Source organism: Leuresthes tenuis, unplaced genomic scaffold, assembly GCF_036924035.1.
Source record: "Leuresthes tenuis unplaced genomic scaffold, fLeuTen1.0.hap1 SCAF_10, whole genome shotgun sequence".
Taxonomy (NCBI): domain Eukaryota; kingdom Metazoa; phylum Chordata; class Actinopteri; order Atheriniformes; family Atherinopsidae; genus Leuresthes; species Leuresthes tenuis.
Genome location: NW_027325364.1, coordinates 36,868 through 51,628, shown reverse-complemented (window position 1 = coordinate 51,628; position 14,761 = coordinate 36,868). Strand labels below are relative to the sequence as shown.

The window sequence follows — 14,761 nt, the reverse complement described above, 5'->3', positions numbered from 1 at the left end:
ACCTGTCTCACTCATCTGTGCCTCACCTGACTGGGCCTCACCCGTCTGTGCCTCACTTGTCTGTGTCTCACCCATCTGTGCCTCACTTGTCTGTGTCTCACCTGTCTGTGCCTCACTTGTCTCACCCGTCTGTGCCTCACCCATCTGTGCCTCACCTGTCTGTGTCTCACCTGTCTCACCCGTCTGTGCCTCACCCGTCTGTGCCTCACCTGTCTGTGTCTCACCCGTCTGTGCCTCACTTGTCTGTGTCTCACCTGTCTGTGCCTCACTTGTCTGTGTCTCACCTGTCTATGCCTCACCCGTCTGTGCCTCACCTGTCTGTCTCACCTGTCTGTGCCTCACCTGTCTGTCTCACTTGTCTGTGTCTCACCCGTCTCACCTGTCTGTGCCTCACCTGTCTGTGTCTCACCCGACTGTGTCTCACCCGCCTCACCTGTCTGTGCCTCACCTGTCTGTGCCTCACCTGTCTCACCTGTCTGTGCCTCACCTGTCTCACCTGTCTGTGCCTCACCTGTCTGTTCCTCACCTGTCTGTGTCTCACCTGTCTGTGTCTCACCCGTCTGTGTCTCACCTGTCTGTGCCTCACCTGTCTGTGCCTCACCTGTCTCACCTGTCTGTGTCTCACCCGTCTGTGTCTCACCTGTCTCACCTGTCTGTGTCTCACCTGTTTGTGCCTCACCTGTCTGTGCCTCACCCGTCTGTGTCTCACCTGCCTCACCTGTCTGTGTCTCACCTGTCTCACCCGCCTGTGTCTCACCTGTCTCACCTGTCTGTGCCTCACCTGTCTGTGTCTCACCTGACTGTGTCTCACCTGACTGTGTCTCACCTGTCTGTGCCTCACCTGACTGTGTCTCACCTGACTGTGTCTCACCTGTCAGTGCCTCACCTGACTGTGCCTCACCTGACTGTGTCTCACCCGTCTGTGTCTCACCTGTCTCACCTGTCTATGCCTCACCTGTCTGTGCCTCACCCGTCTGTGTCTCACCTGCCTCACCTGTCTGTGTCTCACCTGTCTCACCCGTCTGTGTCTCACCTGTCTCACCTGTCTGTGCCTCACCTGTCTGTGTCTCACCTGACTGTGTCTCACCTGACTGTGTCTCACCCGTCTGTGTCTCACCTGTCTCACCTGTCTATGCCTCACCTGTCTGTGTCTCACCTGTCTTTGTCTCACCTGTCTGTGTCTCACCTGTCTGTGTCTCACCCGTCTGTGTCTCACCTGTCTCACCCGCCTGTGTCTCACCTGTCTGTGCCTCACCTGTCTGTGTCTCACCTGACTGTGTCTCACCTGACTGTGTCTCACCCGTCTGTGTCTCACCTGTCTCACCTGTCTATGCCTCACCTGTCTGTGTCTCACCCGTCTGTGTCTCACCTGTCTTTGTCTCACCTGTCTCACCTGTCTGTGTCTCACCCGTCTGTGTCTCACCTGTCTCACCTGACTGTGCCTCACCCGTCTGTGTCTCACCTGTCTGTGTCTCACCTGACTGTGCCTCACCCATCTGTGTCTCACCTGCCTCACCTGTCTGTGTCTCACCTGTCTCACCCGCCTGTGTCTCACCTGCCTCACCTGTCTGTGCCTCACCTGTCTCACCCGTCTGTGTCTCACCTGTCTCACCTGTCTGTGCCTCACCTGTCTCACCTGTCTGTCTCAGTCTCTGGACAGAAAAGCTGATGATGGCGGTGGTGATGACGGCATCGGCTGTTTGGCGTTTCGCACGCGTTCCAAGCTCCCTCTGGTTAACGTCCCTCTCGATCAGCTGGAGGCGGAGCTTCTCGCCCCTGACATCACGGATGACATGTACGACCAGAGCTCTGCCCAGCGTGACGAGGATCGTCATTGGACCAAGTGGCTTCAGGGTCTCATGGCGCCCGACTATGAAGGTCAGAAGTCATGCCGGCAGTTTCAACTCTAACCTTAAAGGCTGACATGTGTTCAACCCCAAATGCTTGGTTTTTGTCCCTATATGCTGCCTTTTTTCAGGGGTTACCAGATCAGCTGTACTGTCACCTGATATGAAGGCCATGTTAGTTCTGGGCCTACTAGGTCATCCGTGGTTTCCTCTTGGGAAAGATCCTGATGTCCTTCCTGATGGAGACGTTCTCTAAGCAGCATCTGATGTAAAGTTCTACATCCAGATCAGAAAAAAGGTCCCAGTTTGTCTGCTGTCCAGCAACTTTGATCACGCCATCAGGATCTGATTCTGCTGTTAGTTTATGGCCCTCAGCATGGAGCTGACTGTTAGCCTGGCGTTTGTTTCTGCTGGACCGCTCTGACAATAACAACAGATAATTCCCGCGGTATCAGTGGAATGGTTCACATTTAACAGCGAGAAACTGAGCAGTGTTTGTCTATGATGTCCGTATTTGTGCAGCAGCTGTTATTTTCATAGACCGCCGCCTCGGTTCTTACCAGAGTTTTCGTACCTGTCGCCGCGGTGGATGGAGCAACCCACTAGCTCAATGGCTGCATCTGGTATCTCCGGGTTGAGGCAGGTTTCCGTGATGATTATCACACAGCTGATCGTGATGATAAATCCAGTCTGAGCTCTTGTTACACAGGGACCTGGTGTCCTCAACAAAGAGGCCAGGCAGCAGTGGTCTTCTTCTGAGACCCAACCCTAACCCTCTTTAGCCCAGCCAGGTGTCAAGACCGGCAACCCATCTTTTGTTTTTTTTTGTTCCCTCCTCCACCCCTGAGGCCTTCCTCCCGGTGGAACACCATGGAGAGGCCAGTGGTCTCGCTATCTGTTAGGGTGTCTCTGCTGTGAGTTCCCATTGAACTCTGGCTGCAGGGTTTTGGATCAGCTGGAGGCTTTTCAGAGAATCTGTGGGACGGCCCAATAATAAGGAATTACAGTAGTTCAGTCCTGAAGGAACAGATGCATGGAGCAGTTTCTCTGCCCTGAGACAGGATGGTCCTGATTTTAATGATATTACGAAGGTGAAAGAAGGCAGAAACTGTTTTATATGTGAGTCAGAGGGCAGATCCTGGGCAGAAGTAACTCCAGAAAATGATAGTAACTACATGCTTGTTTGTAGTTGGAGGACATGGTTGATGAGAAGTTTTTTGTTGGAGAGGTTTGGACCTGTGGGTAGAACACGAAGACCACTGAAATCCGAATGTTCTGTTTAACTGACAGAACCAACATGAGCGACCCGCTCCGACATAGCAGATGGCGTTACACACCAGACAAACTGCAGGAGGCATTCAGATGACGTCTGCAGTATCGAAGGGTTAAATTAGGGTTTCTGGAACTTCTGGAAATCAATTTGGAGTCAAATGTTTGTGATCAAAGTGATCGATCAGCAGGTGTCATGTAACAGCCGAACTGCAGAAACGGAAAGGATGCTTCAGCATGACTGACTCGGACTGCTTTTTCCTCAGATGAAGCCGATGATGACGACGACCCAGAGTACAATTTTCTGGAGGATCTAGATGAACCGGACCTGGAGGACTACAGGACAGACCGGGCTGTGCGGATCACCAGTAGGTGGTTTGGACTCGTGATGTGGAGTAGGTCGGGTACTGTGGTCTGCTCAGGTTGAACTCTGATTCTTTTACAGAAAAGGAAGTCAACGAGCTCCTGGAGGAACTGTTTGACACGGTGAGTTTCCTTCACCCTGAAGTTTCATGTGCTCTTCCTTCAGACTTTTGAATTAATTGATATTGAGGCAAAGTTCACTTTTTGACTCTGTTTGGATAAAAAAACAAAGACCTTCTACTCTGTGTTTACTGTGCAGCTCCAGGAGGAAAACGCAGCAGCTGAGGATGAGGAGCAGGAGGAAGAGGAGGCACCGTCTGCACCTAAATTCAACATCCCCCAGACTCTACGGTAACACTGCTGACCTCGGACTGATTGATCATGATGGGGAAGCCAGCCGCTGTTCACTCATACATATTCTGATTGGCTTATGGATACTTTAAGTATAAATAACATATATACTTTTATATGTAAGTACAGTCCATTTACTAGAGCTGCAGAAAGTGTATGAAACTCAATTTAAAGGGGACGTATTGTGCAAAAATCACTTTTGAAGCTCTTCTACACTAATATATTTGAATTTGGGATCCGTAACAACCCCCCAAAGTGTTAAAAACAACAACCGCGTCCATTTGGCGTGCGCTGCTGTGGCCACTTCCTCTCTTGGCCCTCGTCTGGGCAAACCATTGAGATCCCTCTCCCCTTCCTACGTAGAAAGGGGAGTGAAATCTGAACTCTCCAGCAGTGGCCAACACCCAGTCTCCACCCACCACGCCCTAGAGGTTATAAAAGAGCTCAGGTGAGGCGCCCATATTCCATTCATGGCAGCAAAGAAAAACAGTTGGCAGGACGGCGAATCTGAGCATGTAAGTTGCTCTGTTGTTGGATGCAGTGACCGGCACAAGACCCTGCATAAGACCCCAGTCTCAGAGGACCTACGACGGGAGCAGATAAAGTTTATTTAGACGCGAAGTTCCGTCATCTGTGTGTGCCAAACATTTTGACATTGACTGCTTCCACAATTTGGGTCAGTACAATGCAGGAGTGGCAGCAAAACTTTCCCTAAAAGAGGGATCGATGCTGACCATCCGCGGGGAAAGGACAGACGATGTAAGTGTGCTTTGGTGTTACTTTTGTCCGATTACCACGAGCTAATGCTAACCGCTAGTTCATGCAGGTACAAATGATGGTCAAACATATATGGTTGCAGCGGTGTGTGGAAATCTGAGTGGCTGAGCGCTACAAAGAGTGTACAGAGAGGGCTGCTGTGCTTGATCCGTGAGGAATTTGACCAAATGATTTCACAGACATGTCACTAAGGTGCCTGGGACCTGTGTGAACTGGTGGAAAAGGGGTTTAATTATTCTCCTTTAGGAGTTGATTTGACAACAATGCAAAGGCTGAAGTTATCCATCCATAAAAAGGCATGTTCTGCTGTAAAAACATGTCAGATCGTGTGAGATTGAATGGGGGTTAATGAGTTAAATGAATTCTGTTATGCTGAAGTTACATTTAATAAAACTGATGTTATGCAAGGTTCTGAAATGTTACACCTCTTACAACTGAGTCAATTCCCTGCAGAGGTCTCTTTAACAACAAAACAGTGATGAATTACTTTGGCTCTACTGGATCAGAAATCCCTTGTTTTCACTGCTGATGACAGTCGGCAGAAGTTCAGGCTACAATCACATAACTTTCCTGCACCAAAGCTTTTCTAACAGGATTATAAAGGAGAAGCTATAGTATTGTTAATGGAGTCTTTCCACAGACATAAAGTTGATTGCTTTTTGGGGTGGTTAAGCCTAACTGTACAAATAATACAGAAGGTGGAACTACTCTGAAGCTGAGACTGATCAGCAGTGTTGGCTATGATTCACTGCGAGGCTTCTGATAAAGTCCTGATGTTTTTAAGCTTGTGCCATGAAGCTCCTCCCACTTACAGACTGAACATGTATTTACCTGAAATACGATCACTGAGAGGAAGGCAGATGTGGCACAAAGGCACTGCCACTTCTCTTCCTCCCATTTTACCTCAATCTGATGATCTGATGTCACTGGGAAGCTTGAAGACTCCTGTCTGTGAAAGAGCTGAGGTTTGTCCTCTAGTTTTAGACATTCTTTTATTCCCATCACATTCCCTCTAACTAGGACAGCAGAAATCTCTTGTTCCGGTAGCCCATTCCTCTCTGTGCCTCTTACCAAAGAAAACCGCTTACTTCCCCGGATGATGGCTAAATCAGGCCATAAATCGGATGTTCTGATCTCTGATAAATTGACTGTACTTACGTTTCTGGTCCAGGTGAGCAGCTGAAGCACTTTTTACTGTAACCGACGCAGTCAGGCAGCACGTTTTAGGCTACTTGGTGGTTTTATCTCCATCAGGCTTATGTCGGGGACCTTTAGCGGCCGCTCTTCCTCCTGAGCTGACGAACACCGCAGTCCTCCCGTTGGGACAGTGCAGCAGAGAAGTGCTGCGGCTGTTTGGGTCGGGAGGAACAGAAATCTCCTCTGCTGGTTCTTCTCCACACAGAAAACATGAAGAAGAAGTCAGCTCAGAGGAAACATCCAGTTTCAAAATGCGTCAGATTTAAGCTCCACTCACTTCCACAAACTCATTAAACATTTCAGGGTTCAACGCTAAGTTCCATCCTGTAAGAGTGCTGAATGACCTTTGTTCTCTGCAGTCTGCTGCCACTCAGGCAGGTGTGTGGTATCAATCAGTGACTCACCTGGATACAGAGTTTGGCTCTTCTTCTGTCCACAGCTTCGAGGCTCCGTTAGCCAGCATGCTAACCGAGCGGCGGAAGACTGTTAGAAAACAGTACGAAGCTGCTCAGCAGAGGAGAGCGCTGAACGACACCATCAGCCATTTCCAGAACAGCACCACCCTAAAAGACCCGCCCATCACCTCCATCTTAGTGCTGCCAGGACAGGTGTGCCCAGCCCTCCACCTGGACCACGCTCAGAAGCTGCAGCTTCAGCAGCAGCTGCAACAGGTATGCATGACACCACACAGCTGAACAGGCCGGGTCAAACTGAGCCAGGCCAGGTCAAACCAGGCCGGTCCAGGTCAAACCAGGCCTGTCCAGGTCAAACCAGGCCTGTCCAGGTCAAACCGGGCCCGTCCAGGTAAAACCAGGCCTGTCCAGGTAAAACCAGGCCTGTCCAGGTCAAACTGAGCCAGGCCAGGTCAAACCAGGCCGGTCCAGGTAAAACCAGGCCGGTCCAGGTCAAACCAGGCCGGTCCAGGTCAAACCGAGCCAGTCCAGGTCAAACCAGGCCTGTCCAGGTCAAACCGGGCCCGTCCAGGTAAAACTGAGCCAGGCCAGGTCAAACCAGGCCGGTCCAGGTAAAACTGAGCCAGGCCAGGGCAAACCAGGCCGGTCCAGGTCAAACTGAGCCAGTCCAGGTAAAAGCAGGCTGGTTCAGGTCAAACTGAGCCAGTCCAGGTCAAACCAGGCCGGTCCAGGTAGATCAGCCACACAGACTCTGATTCTGCAGGAACAGATTAAAGAGACTTCTGCCTCTGAGATCTTTATTTAAGAAATATCAAATACTGCCTTAAAGCTAATGAATACTTTTAATATTATTCACAGGATAAATAATAACCTCATCATTAATATTCTTATTCATAAGATTATTATTTACACTGTATTAATTAAGCTTTAGTGAAATGTTCATCGGTATTATGACAGCATCTTCCAACTGTCCTTCCTGATAACTGATGACTGAGGATCAACACTTTGTTTTTAACCCAGAGAGACTCCTCAGATTAAAAATTTAATTTCTAAGAGTCCTGGAGAGTCAGCTGCTCAGGTCAGCTCAACCAACCCCTAACCCTAACCCAGCCTAACCCTAACCCTCAGCTCAACCTAACCCTAACCCTCAGCTCAACCAACCCCTAACCCTAACCCAGCCTAACCCTAACCCCAACCCCTACCCAACCCCTACCCTAACCCTCAGCTCAACCTAACCCTAACCCTCAGCTCAACCTAACCCTAACCCTCAGCTCAACCTAACCCTAACCCCTAACCCTCAGGTCAGCTCAACCAACCCCTACCCTAACCCAGCCTAACCCTAACCCTCAGCTCAACCTAACCCTAACCCTCAGCTCAACCAACCCCTAACCTACCCCTACCCTAACCCTACCCTACCCTGACCCTCAGGTCAGCTCAACCAACCCCTACCCTAACCCTAACCCTCAGCTCAACATCTGAAATGATTTCACACAGAATTATAATTTCAGACATTAAAATCTCTGAGCATTCAGTCACAACAACCAGAATCAGTCTGAATCCAGCTTCACGTTTTTGTGAGCTACCCTCCAAACAGCATTTCTGAATGACTCTTCCCAGTTTATTATGAGATAGACAAAAATAATCATTCATTTGAACAAAGATAATAACTTCCTGTGGTTTACTGAAGGATGTGAGCTGGAAGCAGACCAAGCCTTGCATGTAAATAACATCTCAGCAGCAACATCTGCATCAGCCTCAAATACAGGCGACACCTGGCTCTAAAGAAGAAAGGATTAATGTGAGCTGGAAAGGATATGGATTCCTTGGTTTCTGTTGGGATACTGACTCTGAGTCTGAAACTTGGACAGGTGGAAGATTCAGAAGCTTCACTCCCCGGTTTTATTTAGTTGGGATTCAGAATGGGTTTTAAATCACAAGCTGAACAGCAGTAAAAGATTGTTGTAGATAAATGAACTGTTTTACAAAAACTCGTTTTACATGTTTTCATTGAACGTTTTGTTAAAAGCTTAATTTGTCATTTAATTTGTTATCTTCTTTATTGATTTAATATCATATTGTTAGTTAATTTATTCTTACATTTACCCTTTGCTTGCAGCTGGAAATAGAAGCAGCAGCTCAAAAATCTCTGCTTAAATCAAATTTAACAATGATGGGTTGTAAAGTTTACAGAAATGAATTGTTTTCTCTCAGAACTCATCTCAGCATGTTCTGATTTTACTGTCATGTTGGTCTCTGCTGCAGAAACACCTGCTGCTGTGCACCAGTCTGTTGAGCTTTAATGAAGAGTGTTTAAAGTCCACAGATCTTCTGTGGGGATAAGATCGGTGCATCTTGAACTGGGTGACAGTTTAATTTTGAACATAGTAGGCAGGTGATTTCATATCTCATCCTTATCTTTAACACGATACTGTGGAGTTACGCCAACAGCTCCTTTCTTTTACAAAGATGAACTGATCAAAGTCCGGTGAAGCCAGCAGGCTGATGGTGCTGACCCCCACCGTTGGTGTTATGTTGAAAATGAGACCAAGACAAATCTCCAGGGTCAGCCTCCTGGTGTTTTATTATTGACTGATTCCAGAGATAAGAAGTGGTTGCAGTCTGAATCTCTCAGAATAATGAAAGAAAACATGTTAAGTTTTATGCAGCGACAGGAGTGGTTCAATTTGGTAACAACTACAGTTTGGGCCAAACCCGTCTGCAGCAGCACTGGTGAAGTCGTCAGGAGGCAGAGGCGTTCTGCAGATTAATATCTGATTAAACGCAGCATGTTGAAAACCCTGATCTGGATGTGATCAGTTCCACTTTAGATTAAGAGCAGTAGAGCAGTCAGATGTCCATGGGGGAGACACGAAACCACACCAGGTGTGTTCATCAGGGTGGGAGTGTGTGAATGATTAAACCAGGACATAACCGTTTTAAAGGGAAATTATGTTGTTGCAGGATGAAATAAACAATGTTCATTAGTCACTGGTCGCTATAAACAGTCTGGGTTGTTTCTGTGGACAGGAATGACCTCCTTTGAAGAGATAAAGAAGAGTGGTGGGGGGTCGATGAATGCTCTGTTTCTCTGTGGTGTCCCAAACTAGAACAGCCAAACAGTCCTCTTCACCTCTGTAAATATCCTAATGTTTCTTCATGTGGGAAGGTTCCCTACACACTGAACTGTCTGCTGGGAGGCTTTTCCTTCATCGTGAACACACAGTTTACCTGAGAGCAGCCGCCTCAGGTGAGTCTCACTCTACAGGACTGAATGTTTCTGTGTGTTTCAGCATGTGCAGCTGCTGACTCAGGTTCACCTGCTGAGCCGCCACGTCAGTGCCCTGCAGCACGAAGCCAGCATCACCAAACGCTACCTGGTGAGGAAACAAACACTGAGCAACACAATCATCAAAGCAGTTGTGCTGATTTTATTAAATGGATGTGCTGCAGGTGGATGATTGTAAGAAAGTATGTTAAATGCAATGCTGACTGTTTTAAATGCTCCTTGAAGCACATTTTGTTCCAACATTTAAAAGTCAGCAGGAACAGCTTTCAGAGGAATCTCTATGGAGTGAGAATCCTGCCAAAACCTTTCAAGCAAGCAAAACATGTTTCACTCGCGATTCACAAACATAGTGTGGTTTTTCAAAGAGAGATATCTGCAATTGCACAAATGCCTGTAATGCTTGCGAGTTATGAGTGATGCACTGACACTTCATTGTGCCTGAGTGGAGCAGGTCCAAGATGGCGGCCCCACGACGCGCCAGTTCCAATAGGCAGTAGTGATGCAGCATCTATTCTTTATGTCTATGGTCCTGGGGGCCTTAAATTTAATCAACAGAATTACAGGCATTTCACTGACAAATGTCCTCTCAAGGCACTTCAATAATATGGTCCAATTAAAGCCAATTGGAGTTCAATTCAATCAAGCTGGGTTTGGATCCTTCCTGCATGTAAACACATATAGAGGCGTGGCTGGAACTGTAGCTCAGACTGAAGCTGTGAAGGTGATCTTTCTGAGGACAGATGTCTTCTAGTCTCAGGTTTGTCTGTGACCAGCTCCGCTGTCGTCCCCTCCAGGAGGAGCTTCAGAGGTTCGCCAGCTGTCGAGAGGAGATGTGTCTCCCCAGCAGTTTCAGAGTGTGTAACCTTCAGGGGGCGTTGAATATTCTACAAGACGTGGAGCAGAGAGCGGAGCCTCCACCACCTCCACCTGCAGCCTCCAGACGATGGCTGCCTGCTATGAATCCTGCTACTAGCAGTAAGAAGACATTTTCTCTGCGGTTAAACGTCAGATCAGTGTTAACACAGACTTCAGCTTCCTCTGGTTCTGTTCAGGTTACGCCTTCCCGCTGATGCCTGCGGATGCCGCCTGGCTGTTTGCCACTAGACCAGTCTTCCTGTACCCAGAACTACTTCCTGTTTGCAGCCTGGACCCAGCTCTGCACAGCAGACATCAAAGGAGTGTTTACACAGCAGGAGAGGACGGGTAGGTACTTTCAGCATGCTAAAAATGAGTTTGGATATTTTAATGGTGCCTCTCAGAAGCAGATCCAGACAGAGCCTAATGGTTGGGTCTGACTGCACAGCCCCGACACCAGGCTCAGTCTGTGCCGCAGGGCCACATCACATCATCATCATAATCATCACCATCGTCCTCACAAGCTGATCAGTGGTGACGATGATATCTTTAATCCCACCCCCCCCCAAAAAAAACCTCCAGAAGTTTCTGTAAAACTCTCAGGCAGTTCCTGCTGTTCTATCAGCATCTTAAGGTTTTTAAGGCTTTGTTGGCGCACCCCACCCCCTCTGCAGCAGAGTTAAACACTCAGCCTGACACTCTTCTCTCCATCACGTCTTGCTGCAGGCTGATTGTCCTTGGTCTGAAGCACTTTGAGGGGGCGGTTCAGTCGGATCAGCTGATCAGCTCTTATCTGCTCTGTAAGAGTCGCTGGAACTTCAGGAAACACATCAGAGAGATGAGTGGTCCAAGAGCCCCGCCCACCAGTATCATCAAGGTGGCGTCACCACATCCTGAATGTCATCATTGGAGGACAGAACAGGTAATGGTGCAGCAGGTGAATGTAAATGGTTTCTTTTCATCATCTTTTCAGATGTTCCTGACTCAGGGAGTCATCCCCCCGCTGCCATGCGCCTGCAACAGAGTTCATACTGACGACCAGCGCCCCCCAGTGGACAGAAACACTCTCAACATGCCAAACTGGCTCAAGGTGTGACATCGCAAACCTGATCAGATGTATCTGTTAAAGACCTGTTAACAGACCCATCTTACTGAATATAACCTGTTAACTGACCCATCTTACTGAATATAACCTGTTAACTGACCCATCTTACAGAATATAAGCTGTTAACTGACCCGTCTTACTGAATAAAACATGTTAACTGACCCATCTTACTGAATATAACCTGTTAACTGACCCATCTTACAGAATATAAGCTGTTAACTGACCCGTCTTACTGAATATAACATGTTAACTGACCCATCTTACTGAATATAACCTGTTAACTTACCCGTCTTACTGAATATAACCTGTTAACTTACCCGTCTTACTGAATATAACCTGTTAACTGACCCGTCTTACTGAATATAACCTGTTAACTTACCCGTCTTACTGAATATAACCTGTTAACTTACCCGTCTTACTGAATATAACCCGTTAACTGACCCATCTTACAGAATATAAGCTGTTAACTGACCCGTCTTACTGAATATAACATGTTAACTGACCCATCTTACTGAATATAACCTGTTAACTGACCCGTCTTACTGAATATAACCTATTAACTGACCCGTCTTACTGAATATAACCTGTTAACTGATCATCTTACTGAATATAACCTGTTAACTGACCCGTCTTACTGAATATAACCTGTTAACTGACCCGTCTTACTGAATATAACCTGTTAACTGACCCATCTTACTGAATATAACCTATTAACTGACCTGTCTTACTGAATATAACATGTTAACGGACCCATCTTACTGAATATAACCCGTTAACTGACCCATCTTACAGAATATAAGCTGTTAACTGACCCATCTTACTGAATATAACCTGTTAACTGATCCGTCTTACTGAATATAACCTATTAACTGACCCGTCTTACTGAATATAACCTGTTAACTGATCATCTTACTGAATATAACCTATTAACTGACCTGTCTTACTGAATATAACCTGTTAACTGATCATCTTACTGAATATAACCTGTTAACTGACCCGTCTTACTGAATATAACCTGTTAACTGATCATCTTACTGAATATAACCTATTAACTGACCTGTCTTACTGAATATAACCTGTTAACTGATCATCTTACTGAATATAACCTGTTAACTGACCCGTCTTACTGAATATAACCTGTTAACTGACCCGTCTTACTGAATATAACCTATTAACTGACCTGTCTTACTGAATATAACCTGTTAACTGATCATCTTACTGAATATAACCTGTTAACTGACCCGTCTTACTGAATATAACCTGTTAACTGACCCATCTTACTGAATATAACCTATTAACTGACCTGTCTTACTGAATATAAACTATTAACTGACCTGTCTTACTGAATATAACCTGTTAACTGACCCGTCTTACTGAATATAAACTATTAACTTACCCGTCTTACTGAATATAACATGTTAACTGACCCATCTTACTGAATATAACCCGTTAATTGACCTTTTATACAGAATATAAGCTGTTAACTGACCCGTCTTACTTAATATAATATTTTAACTGACCCGTCTTACTGAATATAACCTGTTAACTGACCCATCTTACTGAATATAACCTGTTAACTGACCCATCTTACTGAATATAACCTGTTAACTTACCCGTCTTACTGAATATAACCTGTTAACTTACCCGTCTTGCTGAATATAACCTGTTAACTGACCCGTCTTACTGAATATAACCTGTTAACTTACCCGTCTTACTGAATATAACCTGTTAACTGACCCGTCTTACTGAATATAACCTGTTAACTTACCCGTCTTACTGAATATAACCTGTTAACTTGCCCGTCTTACTGAATATAACCTGTTTGTACAGATTTAACCTTGTTTATTCTCATCTGCAGAACAGTCGCCTGATCATCCAGAAGACCAAACTCGATGCTGCTTGTTACCCCTCCTCCCTCCCCCCAGGATGTACCCTTAGGCTCCACCCTTATTACGTCAGTAAGTCCCGCTCCCGGGGCCACAGCCGTAGGCGTCTCTTCACCCTGGCCCACAATGCATCTCTGCTCCCCCTTGCCAAAGCCCCGGCAGACAGGCAGGTGGATCTGCAGCCAATCAGCCGTCTGTCCCCCCCTCCAGGTGTCTCATTACTCTCCCCCTCTCCAGTTATGTCAGGAGCCCTTCCATTTGTTCCTTCTCCAGCTTGTGGGGCCGTCCCATTGACTGCCGCTTCCATGTCTGCTGACATCATCCAGCATGGCCTTCCTATTGGTCAAACTGCACAGCAGGATGGCACCACCTCCCTCCCCCTGTTCTTGCCCATCCACTCCCTGTCCAACACTACATCTCCCATCACTCCCAGCTCAGTGGCTGCAGAGAAGTCCGGCTACTTTCTCCTACAGATGGTGTGGCCGCCACCGGCTCCCAGCAGCGCCACCTCCCAGCATGCACTGGTGCACCATTTCCATGAACCAGTAAAAGAGGAACATGAGGTGGAGACCATCGCAAAGCTCCGCCCCATTTCTGAGGAGGAGATGAAGGTGGGGGTGAGTCAGGTGGAAAGCTATTCATCAACACCGTCGTCAGACCGCACAAGTGGTGAGGAAGAGCAGGAGGAGGAAGAGGAGTGGGCAGTACCTGCTGTCAGCCTGAGTGGAGGAGAGAATGGGGCGGGAGGAGATCCAGAGAGGAGCGACAAAGATGGTGCAGAAGGAGAAGGAGAGGGGGAGGGGGTGGAAGAAGGAGAGGAGGACGACAGAGAGCGGGAGGAGGGGGAAGGAGAAAGAGAGGAGGAGGGAGATGGAGATAAAGATGAAGACCAGGACCGTCAGGGTGAGGAGGAAGAGGAGGAGGAGGAGGAGGATGAGGAGGACTTTGATGACCTCACACAGGATGAAGATGAGGAAGAGGTGATGTCATCAGCGTCAGAGGAGTCGGTGCTGTCGGTTCCTGAGTTACAGGTAAACAGAAAGTAATGGTGGGGTTAAAGGTGCCAGGACATAATTAAACTCCCCTGGTCTGAAAATGTGGTTAAAAACTGCTTTTATAGAGGTGCTCACACTACCAATGATCAATTAATCAGTGCATTGATCAGCAGCTCCTGGCTGCTACTTACCCTCTTAATTCCTGTGGAAGCAGTGAGGGTTCACTTAGTTTTTCACACTCTGCTTCTGTGTTTTGTCTCAGTTTTTGTTCAATAAATAATGACCTGCAGAGGAACAGACGGTTTTTATTCTCTTCTCATAAGTCAGATTTTAGAGCTGCCGTTTTCCTTTTCACTCGACTCTTCATAAGATCACCTTATTTGAGTTAAATGCAGGTGAGTGATGATGTCATCAAAG

The 14,761-nt window shown here is 47.1% G+C and overlaps 1 protein-coding gene across 9 annotated transcripts in view; it reads left to right on the top strand.

Moving 5' to 3' along the window:
- The window catches only part of gon4lb (gon-4 like b), a 44,278-nt gene that overhangs the window by 16,483 nt on the left and 13,034 nt on the right, over positions 1-14,761 (top strand). For all 9 annotated transcript variants that reach the window (XM_072393444.1, XM_072393442.1, XM_072393438.1 and 6 more), the window contains 11 exons: positions 1,650-1,878; positions 3,383-3,484; positions 3,562-3,602; positions 3,739-3,830; positions 6,244-6,475; positions 9,508-9,594; positions 10,298-10,478; positions 10,556-10,706; positions 11,085-11,235; positions 11,332-11,448; positions 13,322-14,380. In XM_072393444.1, the coding sequence (XP_072249545.1) occupies positions 1,650-1,878; positions 3,383-3,484; positions 3,562-3,602; positions 3,739-3,830; positions 6,244-6,475; positions 9,508-9,594; positions 10,298-10,478; positions 10,556-10,706; positions 11,085-11,235; positions 11,332-11,448; positions 13,322-14,380 (2,442 nt within the window). The remainder of the gene's footprint in view (positions 1-1,649; positions 1,879-3,382; positions 3,485-3,561; positions 3,603-3,738; positions 3,831-6,243; positions 6,476-9,507; positions 9,595-10,297; positions 10,479-10,555; positions 10,707-11,084; positions 11,236-11,331; positions 11,449-13,321; positions 14,381-14,761) is intronic.